Source organism: Hippopotamus amphibius, chromosome 12 (assembly GCF_030028045.1).
Source record: "Hippopotamus amphibius kiboko isolate mHipAmp2 chromosome 12, mHipAmp2.hap2, whole genome shotgun sequence".
Lineage (NCBI taxonomy): Eukaryota > Metazoa > Chordata > Mammalia > Artiodactyla > Hippopotamidae > Hippopotamus > Hippopotamus amphibius.
Window position 1 is genome coordinate 31695698 of NC_080197.1, and position 18178 is coordinate 31713875.

Here is an 18178-nt window from a genome sequence, read left to right on the forward strand (position 1 = left end):
GCTCATTCCCACCCCACCAGCCGCTGGGCTCTTCACTGTCCCCAGGCCCACTTGCCCTGCAGCTTCCTGGCAACATGGCAGTACAGAGGCCTCCCGGATCGTCCACGTTTCCCTGTTGGGCTACTGTGTGGAGATGGAAGTAATATCCCTTAGGCGGCACTCAACAAATCAGTCCCTTTCACCCCACTTCCCCAGGGAGGCTTTCTCCCTCCCAGGGCCCTCAGATGGCCTTCGGAGGCTGGGGCCGGGCAGTATGGATGGAGGCCGCATGTAGAAGCATAGGAATAGGAGCTTTATTCTCTAATATGCATACAGCAAATTCCTTACACAATCAAGGAAATGGTTTCTCTTTCAGGCATGTGACTCTTTTATCAAAAGAAAATCCATCCTGCTTAGTCCCACCCTGGGCAGAAGCTGCCCTGAGCAGAGTTCCGGACCCAAAGCAAAAGGCTAATGGGAAGAGGAGCAGACACACACCTCGGAGCCCCCTCCTTGCCCAGACACCCTAGGCCAGTTGCGACAGCTGTGAGGGGGTGCAGCACAGAGCAGCACCCCAAGATACCCACACACAGCCACAGAGCCAGCCTGGAAAGGCCCGGAGGGATGGGCGAACGGGCTGTGGCCAGGGCCTGCTAGTCAGGACCTCAGTGCTCAGCGTCCATGGCGTCCAAGTATTTGGCTTCAATGATTTGGGGCAGCAGGTTGTAGCTGCGGGGAGAGGGAACAGGCAGGAAGGTGAGTACTGGGTCGGGGAGGAACGGGCAGCCGCTCCCGCCCAGCTGGGTCCCACGCCCGCCGCCCGCCTCGCCTCCATACCGGATGGGGACCATGGCAATCATGATGAGGGGGAAGATCATCTTCATGTAGGGCAGGGTGCTCATGCCGAAGGCGCAGAGCAGCAGCAGCTGCAGGACCTGCAGGCCCGTGAAGTAGTGGATCTTCCTCTGGGGCACCCTCCGGATGTAGTGTGTGGGTGGGTACGAGGTCTGTGGGTGGCAGGGACCAGGTGTGGGCAGGTCTGGAGCCGCACCCCCCGCCCCCACCCCGAGGGCCAGACACTCGCCTGGTCCTTGAGCAGCAGGACCAAGCGTGCAAACAGCTGGCTGCCGTCGATGGAGGTGAGCGCGATGTAGAGGAAGAGGCCATAGAGCACGGGCTTGGGGATCCACTGGAGCGGGAAGGGCAGCAGCAGGAGGGAGAAGCCCACCAGGATGCTGGCGCCCAGCGTGGTCAGCCGTGTCTCCTTCACGCTCACAATCCTGCGAGGTTCCAGTGCGCGGGGTCACCTCCGGCCTGGTCCCCAGGGCTGTGGCCCTCCCAGGTCCCACGTGCTTCCCGGACTCTGTCACGTCTGGGCCCTCGTGCCCTGGGCCATGTCCCTCCTTCAGTCACATGCGGCGCAGGGCTACCCCCCACCTCAGGGTCCACGTGAGTCTGGCCTCACGCGTCGAGGGGCCCCTTTCACACTCACGTCTCGTAAATGTGCCCGTTCTCCACGCGCTCCTCCACCAGAGCCAGCGCCCGCACGTGCAGCGGGGAGTGGGGGTAGGCAGCGTGGATCCAGGGCAGCCCGAACAGAGACAGCCCGCTGTTGATGATGGCGACGAGCAGGAGGTCCCAGTGGTAGGCAGTGCCCTTCACCAGCCTGCAGCGGGCAGGGTCACGTGTGGACGAGGCCCCCTCGGCCCCTGGACGGTGGGAAACGTGCCTACCCCTCCCTCCCCAGCCCTGCGGACCTGTTCTCCGGGGCATTAGCCAAGGCGGCCACCAGGTTCTGCTCGATGAAGAAGAGCATGGAGAGGAGGAAGCCGAGGCCCATGGCGCTGCTGATGGCCACCAGGGATAGCGAGTGCATCTCGGCCATCTCGAACAGGCTCTCGCTTGGGTTGTAGCGGAACTTGCCCACTGCAGCCGGGTACAGGCGCCTGCTCAAGCCTGCGTCCCTGCAGAGCACCCCACCCTACCCCACGCCCGGTCCCAACTCACTCTTAATCTCGCGGAAGCCGTAGGAAGAGATGAGGGAGAAGGTAAGCACCGAGATGGGCAGGGCGCAGTCGGACAGGATCTCACGCATGTAGGGGTGCAGGTAGGGGCTGGGGAGGCGGGCGGGCGTCAGTGCGGCCTTGGGGCGTGCGCTCCCCCCCCTGCCCCGAGGGCGCGCCCTCACCTCTTCTTGAACTGGTAGAGGGTGTAGCTCAGCCACAGGGTGCCCAGCATGATGAGGAGGCTGAGCACGGCCGTCTCCCGGGCCGGGGGCTCGGCGCCCTGGCTGCCCACCGCCGGCAGTCCCGGCGGGCCGGCCAGGAGGCTGCTGTTGAGGGCAGCGTGGAGGCTGCTGTTGAGGCTGGCGCTGGCGCCCAGCAGGCTCACCGGGGAGGACCTGTCTTCGTAGTGGTTCCCAGGGTTCTGGCCATAGTAGTACTTCTGGAAGACTGTGGATACAGGCCAACGGGACTCAGCCATCCGGGCTTTGGGAGCCTGGGGCCCAGCAGCTTCCTCCCGGGTGTGGGGCGAAGGAGCCCCCACGGGAGAAAGGGATTCTGGGGGGAGGAGGGGAGGGAGCTGGCCTTCATGTCAGCCAGGACCTCTCGACCTGCCTGCCTGCCCACCATCCCACACCCTGCCCCTTGTCCATTTCTAACAGCAAATCCTGCCTGGCCCAGTGCCTCTGATCCTGCCTAGGGCAGCTCTGTCACCCTCCAGCACGGGGGCCTGCTGCTCTCTGTCGGTCACGGCTCCCAGAGCACCCTGGACCACGGAAGCAACCTTCCCTGGCATGCTTCTTGGCTGCCCTGGCCACAGTCCGTAACTCCCCATCTCAACTCAGCTCCCCCTGCAGCAGGTGGCCACCGGCTGTGCACTCACTTTTGACCATGCCCTTGACAGCATCCAGCACGAACGTGATGGAGATGAATAAGGCAATGATCTCCTCCGTTGACCTGCCAACGGGGGATATGCCTCATCAGGTGGGGTGAGTTGTCAGTGGTGGGGAGGCTTGCCCGAGCCTCGGCACGGCCCCCTGTCTCCTGCCATGAAGAGGACCAGGGCCCCAGGCTTTCCCCGTGCAGCAGTGATGGGGGGGGGCACCCCATCTGCTCTAGGGTTACAGGGCCTCAGAGGCGGGCATGGAGGCTGACCCAGGTCCCTGGCCTTGGTCTCCCTCCCACCTGAGAGCCCCAGCACCTTAGGGCAGGCCCTGTCACCTCTTGAAGAGACTCATGACCAGGCTGAGGTTGAAGAGAGCGTAGAGCGTGAGGAAGAAACTGTTCCACAGGCCTGTCCACGCATAGAAGGTGCTGAAGTCCAGGTCGTAGTCATCGCAGATGCCACGGATCACTGCAGGCAGCGGGAAAGGAATGAGCAGTCAGGCCGGGCTGGGGCCAGGGACCTCGGGGAGCGTCTCCCCGCTGCCACCCCCACCGCACCGTGGATGTAGAGAGCCAGGGGCGCGGTTGTCAGCAGCACCACCAGCGGCTGCCCGGAGAAGAGCGCGTACAAGAGGCCTCCGATGCTCTGCCCGGCGATGGTCTTCTGCACATCTAAGGAAAGGGGGCGCTCAGGGGCGGCACCAAGGCCCTGGGCCCCACCGGCACAGCCCCCCAGCCTCCAACCCCTCACCAATGGCCCCGTTGGTGTTCTCATCGTTGAGGGACCCAAAAGCAATCGTGGGCAGGAGGCAGGCGAAGTAGAGGAACAGGGTGGTGGTGATGTATTTGCCCACAGCCTTGTTTTTCCCGATGATGCCTAGGAGATGGGGCAGAGGGTGTGTTGGGGACGCAGGACAGGCCTGGGTCCTGAGCTACAGGCCGAGCTCCGGGAGGACCCCGGGCCACTTACCATCAGTAAAGTCCAGCGGGTACACAGGAAACCTGCGGGCGATGTCCTCCCGGATGCCCCTCCCCACGGGAAGAAAGTCCTTATGCCGTGGGGGCTGGGAAGAGGACACATGGCTGTCAGCGCTGCGCCCCTGCCCCGTGCTGCCCGCCCAGACCACCTCTGCCCTGCACCTGCAGGGGTCTGTGGACGTAGATGGAGCTCGCATTGTAGTCCTTCATGTTGATGTTCGGACAGTGGCTCATTACAGTGAGCAGCTGTCTCTGATGTACCAGGGCCTCCTTGAATTCCTCTTCCGTGCGGGTCTTCAGGAGCTTCTGGCGGAAGGTAATGTCTAAGAACATGGTGGCAAATGTGCGTCCCACCTCTGTCGCAGTCTTGGTGCTTTTCTGGGGATGGGGCAAGAGAATCACATCTGCAGCTGCTCACACCTGCCTTGGCCTAGCCACTCGCAAAAAGACATTCCCAAGCATGTGGCAGGTGCTCTCCCTGTGACCCAGGTGTAGTCCCCCCAAATTCAAGCGTGGTGGACTCTGCCACGATTTCCACCAGGGCAGCAGATCACTAGAATTACCATCAACCTAGTATTTTTCTTATAAACTCAGGTATTAAATCTGTGTAATTTTGGTGATGATATCATGATGATGGAGGAAGATGCTCACCCAGCTGCTTTTCATCAAGGCACTTGCAACTGTCTGCTGGTTTATGATTTTCAGAGGGGTTTGAGGCCCATCCAGCCTTCTCCCTCTTGCCTGGCCAAGCTCAACCCTGTCCATGAACTCAATGTTCAGCCTCCATCACAGCAGCCTGTCTCACCTCCCCAGTCTAGGTCCCCTGGGAGTGGCACCCGCCCCTCCATGCTGCCCATAGCCACCGTCCCGGGGCTGCACCGTGCACACGGAGCTTTCTGGCAGCTTTGGAACAGGCTTGTTCTCCGAGGAGACGCTGGGTGTTAGAATGGCTGGCCTGTCTCAAAGCACGTGTCTAGCCACTCCGTCGGAGGGATTCTGCTCCTTCCAGCCATTCTGGCCACCTTGTCAGCTGTCACTCCCTCTGACCCATGAGTTACCCACTACCCTAGACGCCCTTCCTCTCTCCCCAGCACAGTAACATCTGGAGAGAGTCACAGCATGTCTATCAAAGCCCTGGGAGGGACGATCCTGTTAGCATCCCCTTTGCTTAAAGAAAGCCTGGGGAGGGGCTCTGAGTCTATACCAGAGGCAGGGGCAGAAGCATCAAGAAGCCAATGGAAGCTTAAGCATTAAGGCCCTTCCCAGGCCTGGGGAGGCGCCCAAGCCATTTCTATTCATGATTTTAAAATCCTTTTCCATAAAAGAAGATTCCCCGAACTGTGTAAGTCTCAGCCCCCACCAAAGTGAGATGCCCCTGGCCAGGGGGTAAGTGGCCCAGGAAGGAGCAGCAATCTTTGGTCAACAAATCATAGTCAGTCAACTAGAAGAGTTAGGGTTGGGCGGGCTAAAGAAATGCCCCTGTGTTTGAATAGTAATAATCTTAAAAAGTATCTCTTCAGTCAGCAAGGAAATACAATCTTTTGGGCAACTTCTGGGGAAATTAGGGCTTGATGAAGACCTAGCCACTGTGCTTCACATAAACCCCAGAAGGGCAGAGATGAATGGAGAGGGTGAGAATGCGGCCTGCAGAGGCCAGGACTGTGGGGCCTCCAGCACTGGGAGAGATGCCCCCAGGAAGAGGGTACGGTAACCTGGAACCCTCCTTCCCAGGAAACAGAGCCGCCTGAAACCCCTCCTCACCATCTTGGGTGGGGCCAGCACCAGGACGACGAACCGCACCTCACAGGAGTTCTCCCCCCAGTTCTGCGGGCGCTCTAGGCGGCTGATGCACACGTGCCGCTTCAGCAGCATCTTGGAGGTGCAGCTGGCAGAGACAGGAAGGGCACACAGCTGTCACCCTTGGGAGCTGGGCCTCCCCCCAGACTAGGACCCCAGGGACCTCTGTTAGGGAGGAAAAGAAAAGACCACGTGGGATGGATTCCTCACTGTCTGTCCACTCAAACTGAGTGGGCCGGCCCCCACAGGGACTGGATGCCTGTCTCCGAGGTGACGTGGGGAGGCCAACTGTGGTGGCTGGCGACTCACATGATGCAGAGCCACGACTGCTGGTATTGCACCCCGGTGACTGTGGCGGTGACCCCTTGGATGGTATCCGACAGCAGGTGAACTGTGGACAGCGTGGAGGAACGAGGAGGGTCGGATGGCCCACCTCCCTGACCTCCCGCCCAGGCGGAGGGACAGCCCTTACCTTTACCCTCCATGGGGGCCCCGGCATCAGTGAAGAGCATGGCCATGAGCAGGTCCAAGTTGCAGTCAGGCTCAGTGTTATGGGGGTCTTGGGCTAAGCGGCACAGCATGGCCCGCAGCACGTCATCCAGGGACGTGGCCGTCTCGTTCAGGATGATGCTGGCCCGCGCCAGGAAGCCATCCAGGTCCCGGTGTGCACGAATCTCTTCCTCAAAGTTCTTTAACTTCAGGTACTGTGGGGACCCCACACACAGGACCACACAGGCCCATAAATAAGACCCTCTGGTGCTGCCTGGGCCCTTCCTCTGTGGTGGTCTCTGGCCGCCCCTGCCCACCAGGACCCGATAGCCCCTTCCCGGAGAGAAGGCCAGCGTGCTTGGCCCGGGCAGCCGGGCCCTGGGCTAGCATGAGATCCAGGAGCAGTGTGAGCGCTCTCAGGGAAGCAGCCACCTCCACCCCCAGCTAGTGGCCTGGGGCCAAATGTCTTCCACCCACCGACGGGCCACTCACCTTGCGGGAGGTGTGTAGGAGTCCGTAGCCACCAGGCGATTCATTTTCTGCTAGAGGAAAGCGTGAGGGCTCAGGGTGCTGCCCTAGCCCTTCAGGTCTCTCTTGGTGGAATGGGGCCATATCTGCCCAGTGCCCAGTCCCCTGCATGCCCCGCCCCCCACCACCACCTGTCCCTGCTACAACCCCCATACCAGACTGGGTGGGCTGCACCTCGAGGTTGACGTTGACAAAAAAACGGATGCTCTCGCCAGACACAATGGAGGAGTTGACCGTGTCGAAGGCCTCATCCCCCAGGCTCTCCTCACGGGTTTCAGAGGCATCATCTGTGTCACACTTGAGGTAGCCTGGAGCCCCCCCACCACCAAGAGAGACACCCCCCGAGAGGGCCTGGCTGTCAGTGCTACACACGGGAGAAAGGAACTCCAAGCCCAAGGGGCAGGGGCCCCTGGGCTGTCCCACTTGGTGCTGTCTCGGTGAGTGCTGAGGGAGGCCTCTAGCAGGACAGAGCCCTCTAGGAAGGAAGCCTCGGCTCAGGTAGGCCCAATATCTGGTCCTGGCCCAGCCCCTTGAGGACGGCAGCCAGCTGGCACCCCCCACCCAACAGTTTTCTCCAACATTCTTCAGCTGCAGGAACACTGCTCCGTTCTGTGCCATGCATATCCTTTAGCTAGAGAAAGAACATGTCCATTCCACACACACTGGGCCAGGCACATGGTACAATGATGTAGTTAAGACTGACTGGCCCGTCTTCGCAGAACCTCCAGGCTGCAGGACCTAGACCTGTCTGGCTCCCTAGAAGTGACCCAAGGAAAGCCAGAGGCCAGCAGTATCCAGACCTCATTGGCACAGGGAGGGCATGTGGGGCAAAGCATCAAGTCTGAGAGACCTTCGTCCGACATCAGACAAGCAGGAGAAGCAGGAGAGCCAGCGCAATAGAGCCAGGGACAGAGAGGGGACAGGACCCCAGAAGGAGGCCTCATCCAGGCCTCCACTCGTGATGGGTGAGGAGCATGTTACGGCACCTTGGGACTCCAGAGCACAGAGCCTGCTGTCCCTTGCTTTCCGTCTGCCTCTCAGTTCCTGCAACTGCCCCACAGCACAGGCCCCCTCCTATAGGAAGCCTTCCTGGTGACATGTAAAAGTTCCAATCTGCCCTGAGTCCTGCTAGGGCTCTGCACAGCCTCTGGGATGACATCCTGAGGCCGCCCTGCTACCCCTGTCCAAACCCCTGGCCCCTCAGGCCCATTCCTACAGCCCTCCGCCCCAGTCTCTCACTCCTCGGGCCAGGCAGCCAGCACCCCAGGCATGCCAGCTCCTGTCCTCCAAGCTGAGGGCTTCCCTCCCTGGAGGGCCTTCTTCAAGGCTCTTGACAGAACCTTCCTCCTCTGGCAAGTCCACCTAGGGCCCTCCCTGCCTCACTCTTGGCCCAGCTGGCACCTCTTCCTCCCTGTCCTGTGGGTCCCCTGGGGTCCACCACTTGTGATTCTCCCAGGGGCTCTTGTAGCTCAGACCCCATCAATGCCTGACAAACACCTGTGCAGGGACAGGGACGGGTCAGCAGCACGCCTCCACCTGCCAGGCGGTGACTCACCCTGACTCACTTCCACTCCCGCCTGCTGGTTTCCTCTGCACATCCCAGGCTGTGTTCCCCCAGTGTCCTGTGCTCAGCCTGGGACCTTTCCGGGTTGGAGGCACAAGGCCTCCCCTATCAAGGCCCTCATGGACTGGTGATCCCTAACTCCAGTACCCACACTGTACCCACAGCCCAGAGAAGAACTATTAAGTCAAAAGATGTCTTCTCCCATTTGTCATGGAGCTCATGTCCATGAAAAGCCCCTTCCTCCCCAATTCCAGATCTGCTTTGCGTAGACTGCTTGGTTCCCCAGCTCCAACCTGTCCCAGCCTCCCTTCTGTCACCCCCACCAACACCCGCTATTCCCTGGCATGCCCCTCACACTGCCCTACTTCTCCCCTTCCCTGGGCTCTACCTAGGACCTACCCAGCAGACACTACCAGGTCCCTACAAGGCTCCTGGGATGCCGTGCCCTACCTCCACCCTATAGCCCAATCACCTAACCTGCACACCAGCAGCCGGCACATGCAGTCACCATGCCCTGGGGACCCTGGATAGGAACACAGCGCCACTTTGTGTCTCACTAAACACCCTTCTGATGGTCAAGCCAGCTCCTGAACCTGGGCACAGGAGAGGCAGCATGGAGCCAGCCCAGAGAGACGGGGAGGGAGAGAGCTAGGCTGGTGCAAGCAGGGAAAGCTGAGGTGCAGAGAGGTTACAGTTCTTTAGAGGGACACTGGCAGCCCCTCCCTCACAGCGTTGGGCAGGGTCTGAGGAATGTGGGCACATACAACACTTCGCCTAAAAGCTGCTCAGATAACCAGAGCGTTGTAACAGCAAACCATGAGCTATCAGATGGTCCACAAAGCCCAGGATTGGGAGCAGCCTACCCTCCCAGGCCCACAGGCCCACCAGAGATCTGCCAGTGTCCGGGGCAGTGTCAGCTGCTCCTCTGATCACACCACAACCTCCTGGAGGGTAGAATTCAAAGGGATCCCAGCACCAGCAGAGGACCTTTAATGCCCAGGTGGATGGACTAGGTCCCCTAGAGACTTTTGACCAAGTAAGTTCTCTATATACACACACCCACACCTGAAAGGTACTCACCTGCATCCTCAAAGTATCCATTCTGCGACATGATAGAAGAGTTTTCTGCAAGGTAAGCCAAAGAATTGTCACCAGCTCCATGCACCAGCCCTGGACAGTCTCCCGCGCACATCTTCTGCCCACCCCACTCCAACCCAGCTGAGTCTTTCTTACCCTTCCCAGAGACCCTGGGAGAAAAAGGAGCAAGGGACAGTACTAGACAGGGGCCCCTTGAGAGCCAGAGAAAGCCACGCCTTTTATTCTTCAGCCCATCTGCTAGGGGCTGCCCGGGTGGAAAAGGACCGAGCTGGGGAGATGTTCTCAGCATGTATTCTTCAGCACTAATTAACAGTACCCAGTGAAGGAAGGAAGGATTCGCTGGTTGCAGAAGCCTGGAGGGAGGAGACCCGACCGGCCACCTTCCCTGTGGAAACCAGCCTCCCTCTCTCAAGGCTTCGCTGCCAAGCCCAGTAACTGGGCTGCAGCTCTTCTTCCAGCACATTTTGTCTCTCACTCTCACGTCGGTCCCTGGTGCCATCAACACCCATCACACGTGCAGTTGCCCCCAACCTCACGCGCCTGGGGTCACACTGGGGGGGGGGGGGACGGGGGTGCGACGCGGCAACCGCCTCCTGCCCTCAGCACCACCAACTCTCCGGGCCTCCTGCCCTCAGCACCACCCACTTTCTGGGCCTCCTGGGAGGCAGAGCCGTTGGTCCTCTTGGGAGACGGCGCGGGGTGGGGAGCGGGAGGGAGCTGTGCGCGCTTCCTGCGCCGGGCCCCGGATGGATGGTCCAGGCTGTTTGTGTTGCGCTGTGCGAGGAAGGAAGCGACAGGAAGGGCCGCGAGCACGAGAGGAAAGCGCCTCCAGACTCGGAGACCCTGGGGGTCGGGGGGCAGGATGCGGACAGGCTCCCAGGGCGGGAGCCCGGGCGGCACCCAGAAGGGAGGGGCGGGGGCAGTAAAGCTAGCACCAGAGGCCGCAGGGATGGACAGAGGACGAGGGTGACAGGGTATGGAAGGGTGGGGATGGTGCACACCCTACTCCAATGCCGGGTGGTTCAAGTGCACGAAAACAGATGGTCGTACAAACCGCGGGCTGGCCCTCAGGTGTCAGAGCGGCGACGGAGAGGCCGCAGCGGCCGCGCAGGGGACAGCCAGAGGCCCAGGGACCCCTAAGAGTGGGAAGGCTGCCGCGCAGCGCCAGGGGCGGGAAGGTGTCGGGTAAAATGTAAAGAGGCTCTCCGAGGTGGCGGCACGCCCGGCTGCGAAGACCCTGGCGCTCGAGGTGCTGGGAACCCCCCAACTGCGCCCCGCCACGCGCAAGCCCCTCACCCCCCAACGTCGTAGGTTCAGAAACTGCTAAAGAGTTTCAAAACGTCGTTACGGCAAGCGCGCAGTGCCTATGAAGCCGTCCTGGGCTTCCGCCAGCCATCCGCGTACCCACCCGGACTCCCGCTCCCTCGAGGCTGAACTCACCCCGGGCACCCCCGCCCCGGCTGGGACGCCCCCCGCGGACCCGCTCGCTCACCGCGCGGGGGGCCGGCGCAGACCTGTGGCGGCCGCGCTTCCCGCAGCGCCTCGACGGCCCCGCGTCCCAGCCTAGCACGCCTCTGCGCCGGAGACCTGACGGCCTTCTCGCCGCAGGCACCCGCCGTCTGGCCGGCGATGGAGCACCCGCCTGGTGGCCGCGGCCACGGCCCCAGCGATCCGCCGCGGGACGGCTGCGCACCCGCGCGCGCGCCCTGGCTCCTCGCCCGGTGCCGCGGAACCCCAACCCCGGCGTCTCGCGCGGGCCGGCGGCGGGAGCCGGCGACACAAGCCCGCGCCGCGCCTGGGTCCTAATGCCGCGCCGACGGTGCCCCCCGGCGCCGGAGGCCGTGCGGCCGGCGCGGGGTCCCGTCGTCCCGCCCCGCGCGCTCACCCTCGCCCGCACTCCTGTCCACCCCGGGCGGGCTGCTCCCGGAGGCCCGCGGCGACTGAGCCAGCACGCGTAGACTGGGCTTCCTCGGGCCCGCGCGCCGAGCGTTAGGGGCTGAGCCGGGCTGCGACGCTTCTGGGGAGGAAGCTCGGTGAGCTCAGAGACCCTGGGAGTCCGGGCGGTGCGGCGGGCCAGGGGAGGGCCTCGCGGGCGTCGGCTTTAAGCGCGCGGCCGCCCCCCCTCCTCTCGGCAGGGGGCCTGCGCCGGGCCCGGCCCTCCCGGCCCCGCCCCCTCCATTCATCCCGGCTGCTCGGGCGGTAAATCCTCCTAGTCCTCCTCCAGGAAGCGCGCCCCGACTAACTCCACCGGCCGGCGCGCGTTCTCTGGGCCGCGCCCTGGCCCGCGGAGCCCGCCGCCCTCCCGGCTCGGCGGCGTCGGGTTTGCTGGCAGCGCGCCTCGCGGTTTCTCTCCCGGCCCCGTTGCGCCCTCGGCCTTCTCTCCGGTCAAGGTCTTGGCTTGCGGCTTCTTTCCTTCTCAAGATGGCCCCGCCGCCCGCTTTTCCTTTCCGGACACGAGGGAGCCCCGCCGGGGGACGCGCCTTCTCCGGCGCCTGGTCCTCGGCGAGTAGAGAGTGTTTTGGGGGTGGGGGGAGGGTCCGCGCTCGTGCTGCTGTAGGGAGGCGGCGGCGCGCGCGGCCAGGTAAACCCAGACCCTGCGGTGAACCCCTGGTCTGACCCTCGGTGGCTTCTCAGCAAATGATTCCACAGCCCTCAGGCCCGGACTGACCCAGGAAATCTCCCCCCACAACAAAGTGTTAACATCCCCGTCCCCTCCACACTCTGGCCACCAGCCCGAGGAATAGCAGCAATCCCCCCCGTCTCACTTCCGCTGGAACAGAGTTCTGGGCCTCTGTTCCCCAGGCTTGGAAGAGGGCCGGGGAAGCAAACAGAGGGTGAGCCCGCCTCTACGAGGGGCCTGCTCTGCGGCCCCCAAGGGTTCCTGGTGCGTAGGGGGAGCCCCATGCATAGATCCGGTGAGGCTGCCCTGGTTTCCCCTCCCAGGGAGACGAGAGCCTTAGGAGCAAAGCCATGGGTGGCCCCCTTGGCAGATGAAGGCGTCGGGGTCAGGATGGCCCTGAGCAACCTGCTCCCTACTACTGCAGAAGGCGCTGCAGAAGAGACCTGCAGGACTCCGACCACCACTGACCAGGGGCTGGCCACATGTTTCTTTGGTTGTGGTGAGCAGAGCCTGGGAGGAGACACGGGGGCTCCTCCACTCAGGAGTACCCCTCCACTCAGCCTTGGGACCTCTCTAGACGCCCTTTAGCTACACCCCTGGCCCATGACGCAGACTTCCACAGACACCAGGGTAGGAGATGGCGATTTGAAGGGGAGCTGAAGACAGGCTGGCTGATTGCCCAGGGAGCAAGACTCCATGTGGGAGGTGCAGGGGCTGGACCTCTGAAAAGCCACCCACTTTGCCCTCAGCCCCTCTCATCTCAGAAGGCCTAGGGTTCTACATCTGCCTCCCCATGTCACCAGCAGATCCCAAACACCTGAACTTTCCAACCCAGCTGTTCCCGGAAGCCACCCTGGAATGGAGGGGCTGCCTCTCATCCCCTTACTGCAGCCTACTCCCTCCTCTGAGGCCCTCACCACTGAGCTCACTGAGGAAACAGGAGCCCACAGTCAAGAGCTCCCCTAGTGGTCTATGGACATGAATCTCAGAAACTGACACTGACCCCTTCTGCCCCCTTCCCCACATGGCCTCCTATGCTCTGCCCCCTGTGGTTTCTGTTCCCCTGGTTGTCCTGGAGAGAGCCCCTGACCCCCATACCCCTGCTGCAAAGTGAGAAGCTGTTTCCTTTAGTCCTCCCACCCACCACCTGCCCTCTGTGGATCCGAGGCTGAGGGCAAATACAGGTGCCCCAGGTCTCCTTAACCCCTCTACCCCCCACCCTCCATGCCCCCAGTGGGTCCTTACACAGGGGGTTTAGGGACCCGGACATAAACACACACATTCCCTCTCATTCCCATCCTTGAGGTCTTCGACTTTACTGAGCTGTGGACGCAACCTTGAGTTCTGGGTTCCACAAGGCGCTTAATGGCTTTCCAAAGTACTCTCAACTGTTTTCTTCTTTAGCTACGTGCGCTTCTTCTGTGCCACCCAACAGCCCCAATACCCTAAAGGCAACCCCTGCTCCAGGAAGATTCCACATGCCGTGGAGCAACTAAGCCCCTGCACAACAACTATTGAGCCCATGTGCCACAACTACTGAAGCCTGCATGCCTAGAGCCTGTGCTCTGCAACAAGAGAAGCCACCGAAATGAGGAGCCCGCACACCACAATAAAGAGTAGCCCCCACTCACTGCAACTAGAGAAAGCCTGTGTGTAGCAACGAAAACCCAATGCAGCCAAATAAATAAATACATTAATTAATTTAAAAAATAAAATAAAGTAGGTTCCTGTTTCCTTCCATCACAGATCCTCATGGCCCCTAACTCAGCAGCACAGCCTTCTTCATTCTTACTTTACTGTCTAGGCCATCTCCCAGGCTAGACTGAGATCTCCCTGAGAGCAAGGCTCTGGTACCTTTCACCAGTGCAGCACCGGTGTAGTAGGTGCCCAATAAATTCATGACATATTGAATGCATGAACGATACCTCCATGTACAGTTCCTGGAGGACTTCAAGCCATGAACCTCACCAGATGACCTCTTTAGCCTCCATCCTCCACTCGCACTCAGGTTTTCCAGCCAGATACTCCTGACTCCCTCTGCCTACTCCCTGTCACCTGGACTCCTGAGATATCACCAAGTCCTTGTATTTCTACTTCCAATCTGCCCTGTCCTACTGCCATCACCTTCCTTGGCGCCTTGGCAAGCATGGCTTCCTGCGCCTTGTAGTCATAGGCTTTCCCTGGAGTCACAAGCCTCCTGGGGCTCCTTGCTGCCCTGGGGAGGCAGCCTTGACTAGCATTCCCAGCCCCTCACAGCCCTTCTCCAGCTGTGGCTGTACCACCCCCTTGCTGTTCCTGGGAGGAGAGGTGCTGTTCCCACACTATCCCTTTGGTGGTGCTGGAGAGGGCTGAGGGAGGAAACAGGGCCTCCACTTGGCCTCCCCTCTCTCCTAGGGGACAGCTCCAGGCCCCCTGGGTAGGTGAGAAGAAGACCCTTTGGTGCTCATATAACACAGCATGAAGCCTTCTCCCAGTTGCCATCTACCCCTACTGAGAGGAAGATGCAGGTTCCTATAAGGGCAAAGAGCCCTACGAAGGGCCAGGAGGACCTGCTCCCCTCAGGACAACATCCTTCTGTGCTCCTCCCCCTGCCCCCCCTACTCAGAGTCAGAGTCTAACGCTAGACAGCAGGCTGTTGAGCAGGAAGATTCCAGGGCAGCCCCACTGCCCTCATGCCTTCTGGGTTCCAGTTCCATAGCTGGCTTCTCAGCCAAGAAACCCCTGGCAGACAGACACCACTAAACACTGACCAACTTTCCCTCATGCTGCTCCGGGGTATCCTCCTGAGGGGCCAGGAATCTGCATTCCCAGCAGAGCTGGCCCCAAACTTCCCCACCCTCATCTACCCCCAGGCCCCACTTCACTTGAACCCCATCACCAGCCACCTGCATCTTTCCAACTGGTGAGTCCAGGCAGCCTATCACCCTCCTGGCCATCACTGCCCTCCTTAGCCTTTACGTGTACCCCATATCCTCCTTATCCATGGCTCCCATTCTCACTGGTCCCCTGTGTCAAGGAGCTGCCCAAGGTTCTGCTTCGAGCTCACCATTCAGGGTTACACTGCCTGTGGCCCCATTTCCGCTGCCTTTCAAATGACCTCCAGCTCCTCTCAGCTCCTCCAAGGAAGCTGGTTGCACAAAATGGAAAAGTTAGTGGGGAAGGCATAGGGCGACACCCTCAGGTAAGATGTCCAGCCTCTTTGGGTCTCTGATCCTTTTTTATGTATAAAACAAAGAGGTTGAAATCGAGTCTTTTTAAAAAAAAATTTTTATTGGAGTATAGTTGACTTACAATGTTGTGTTAGTTTCTGCTGTACAGCAAACTGAATCAGCTTTACATATACATATACCCACTCTTTTTTTAGATTCTATTCCCAGATATGTCATCACAGAGGATTGTGTAGAGTTCCCCCTGCTATACAGTAGGTTCTTATTAGTTATCTAGATATCGAGTCTTTTAGAAAATTCCATGAATTTTTGGTTATCATATCATCTTTCCTCTTCCTGTTGTCCTTATTTTGCTATTATTTGTACGTTCACCCAGGCATGAAATTTCAGAGTGAAGATGTAAAGTTTCTTAAAAATTTGAAGCAATGAAGGAAAAAAATTAAACTTTATTGGTATGGGAAAAACAGTAGTAATGGTAGGATAAAATGGAAATATAGCCACACTTTATTTGGTTAGCTTTTTTTTTTAACAGATTTATTTTTTTAGTTTTTAGGTGTTTAAAAATTATTTATTGGCTGCATTGGGTCTTTGTTGCTGCATGGGCTTTCTCTAGTTGCGGTGAGCAGGGGCTACTCTTCGTTGTGCTGCGCAGGCTTCTCATTGCGGTGGCTTCTCTCTTGACGGATCTCGGGCTCTAGGCACCCGGGCTTCAGTAGTTGTGGCTCGTGCACTCAATAGTTGTGGCTTGCAGGCTCTAGAACACAGGCTCTGTAGTTGTGGTGCACGGGCTTAGTTGCTCTGAGACATGTGGAATCTTCCCAGAGCAGGGATCGAACCCATGTCCCCTGCATTAACTGGTGGATTCTTAAACCACTGCACCACCAGGGAAGTCCCTTTTTACAGATTTGTGACCATTTGTTAGTTTGACACAAAATTTGTTGACCCTGATGCAATTTTTTTAACCAAATTATTTTGGCTAGTCAGTTTAGCAATGCAGAGATCTGGGCAAAACAGGAATAATTTGTGGATAAACAAATTTATTTTTCTTCAAATTTTTGGAGAATAAAACAAAAAAGTTTTGGAATTGTTTCAAAATGTTAGGTTTTTTTGTTTACTTTGGCTTTTTCCACTTCTACCTTAGGTTTTTTTTCACTTTGGCTTTTTCCACTTCTACCTATCCCCTTGGCTCTTGTCTAATTAGTCATTTTGTCTTGTCAGTTGTTCCTTTAAAATCACTCTCTAGTTGGTCCGCTTCTCACCCCCACCCATGTGGAGCAGCATTACAGTCCACCAGATTTTTTTTTTTTTGAATTGGGTCAGTTCCCCACCCGGGATTGAACCTGGGCCATGGCAGTGGAAGTGCAGAATCCTAACCACTGGCCCACCAGGGAACTCCCAATCCTTCTTTTATTTAGGAAAAAAAAAGTATCCAACAGGCTCCCATGGAACACTGGTGTCCCTGGGTATACAGAGGCAGTAGGGAGCCTTTTCTCCATCTTCAAGGGGGCAATTATCTTAGCAAATAGAATGTTTTCAAGTTAAAATTTTTCTTCCCTTGTTTAAAAGTCTCTACTACCATCACCACCGCCACCACAGAACAACTGTGTTTGCTATCACATGTACTAGAAAAGACTAGCAGAAAGCAAAAAAATTTACATCAAATAGGTATCTGACTTTAACAGAAAACCTCACAAATGGCCTGCAGGTGGATGTGCAGTGCTTATCCAGGGGAGCAAAACCCTTCTTTGGGGAACCCAGCTCCCAAATGGTGTTGAAGGGCCCTCATAAATGTGCAGTGACCCCTTGCCAGGCCAATCAGAATACTCCTGGCCATTGTGACTGATTCAGGGATGAGACTGTGACCCCAGATTTGGGGGCTGCTTCTGGAGAGGGAGGTTGGGTCTTGCCTTTGGGGTGTTGGGGCTGTTGGGTGGCATAGAGGAAGCACACTTCCAGGGGAGGGTGAAGCCATTAATAATGGAAAGAGGGCTCTGATGACATCTGAGACCAGCTGAACTTGAAGCTGGTACCACCCTGGACTCCTCTTAGAGCAACCAAGGCATTCCCTTTCCGCCATGGGCTAGCAGTAGGGACGTGATCAGGTTTTCTTTGGGTGCGACTGTTCCCTAGATTCTATGATAGAAATTAATACATCAGCATTTCTCTGTGCTCCTCAGAGAGCCTTGTGATTTTCAGCAGCTCCACCTTCTACTCCAAATCACTTTCCACATTCCCGGATTCTGGGACTCTGGCTTGGTCAAGCATACCGTCAGGCTTCAGTTCAGTAGTCCCGGGACCCCTACTGTGGGCCCCTGGTGGGGAAGGTACTCTTCCCCATCCCCAGACTTCTTGGCCTCTAAGTCCTCCTGGCCCCCAAGGATCATCCAGCCCTGGAGCTCTTCCCCATTTACTGTCTCCTCCTCCTCCCTGACGATTTTTTGGGGGTAATTCCCAAACCCTGGCCCTTTCCGGACAGTGCAAGCACAGGAGCGCCGGCAAGGTTCAAGCCCGGTAGGATGGGAGACAGGGGAAGGGAGGGGCGTGTTAGGAGGCTCTGGGTTAGCGAGTGGTGAGGAGGGTGATATAGCACTGCGGCCAAGACCCCTCCCCCAATTCTCTCAGCCCCTCGCAAGCAGTTTTGCGTTTGGTTTGTACACGACTGATTGATCACATAGAGCCTCCAAACCCAAGGCCACCTTCCCAACCATATGAGTGAGGCTGCCTGTGCAGGCTGCACCCTCCCCCTCGGGCCAGCTCCCAGATCTTCCCATTGGGGCACTTACATCGTCCAGGGGCCCCTGCGTTGAGGGTGGGATAGGAAGCAGGGTCACTGTGGACGCCGGCGGTGCCCCTCCCTAGTTAGCCCTTTTCCCGAAACGACAGAAGCCCCTCATCCCAGCCTGGGTGGAGGATGTGAGCGGCGCCCCCGGGCCACAGCGGACGCCCCGCGCCACCTGCGGCGGGAAGCGCACCAGGCGGCTCGCCTGCAGGGGGTCCCCGAGAGCTCCGGCCAACCTCTTCCCTAGACCGTGCGGTTCCAAGGCCCGCCGACCTAGGGAGCGCGGGAGGG

At 58.9% G+C, this 18178-nt stretch overlaps 1 protein-coding gene across 10 annotated transcripts; it reads right to left on the reverse strand.

The window, feature by feature from the left end:
* Positions 1 to 253: 253 nt before the first annotated feature.
* Positions 254 to 11695, reverse strand: SLC4A11 (solute carrier family 4 member 11). 10 transcript variants are annotated; one of them, XM_057702414.1, is made up of 20 exons: positions 11207 to 11692; positions 9304 to 9348; positions 6815 to 6967; positions 6624 to 6673; positions 6115 to 6346; positions 5952 to 6033; positions 5607 to 5730; positions 4008 to 4223; positions 3838 to 3931; positions 3619 to 3744; positions 3426 to 3539; positions 3204 to 3336; positions 2866 to 2939; positions 2168 to 2432; positions 1987 to 2093; positions 1737 to 1905; positions 1472 to 1645; positions 1064 to 1259; positions 817 to 986; positions 254 to 708 (listed from the first exon to the last, which is right to left on the reverse strand). In XM_057702414.1, exons 2-20 carry the CDS (start codon positions 9332 to 9334, stop codon positions 645 to 647), a joined length of 2574 nt encoding a protein of 857 aa, XP_057558397.1. In that variant the 5' UTR covers positions 9335 to 9348; positions 11207 to 11692; the 3' UTR covers positions 254 to 644. The 10 variants fall into 10 exon arrangements, with proteins under 10 accessions (XP_057558397.1, XP_057558400.1, XP_057558399.1 ...); XM_057702417.1 differs by having other exon boundaries at positions 10814 to 11692; XM_057702416.1 differs by having other exon boundaries at positions 10323 to 11692.
* Between the last annotated feature and the right edge of the window lie 6483 nt (positions 11696 to 18178).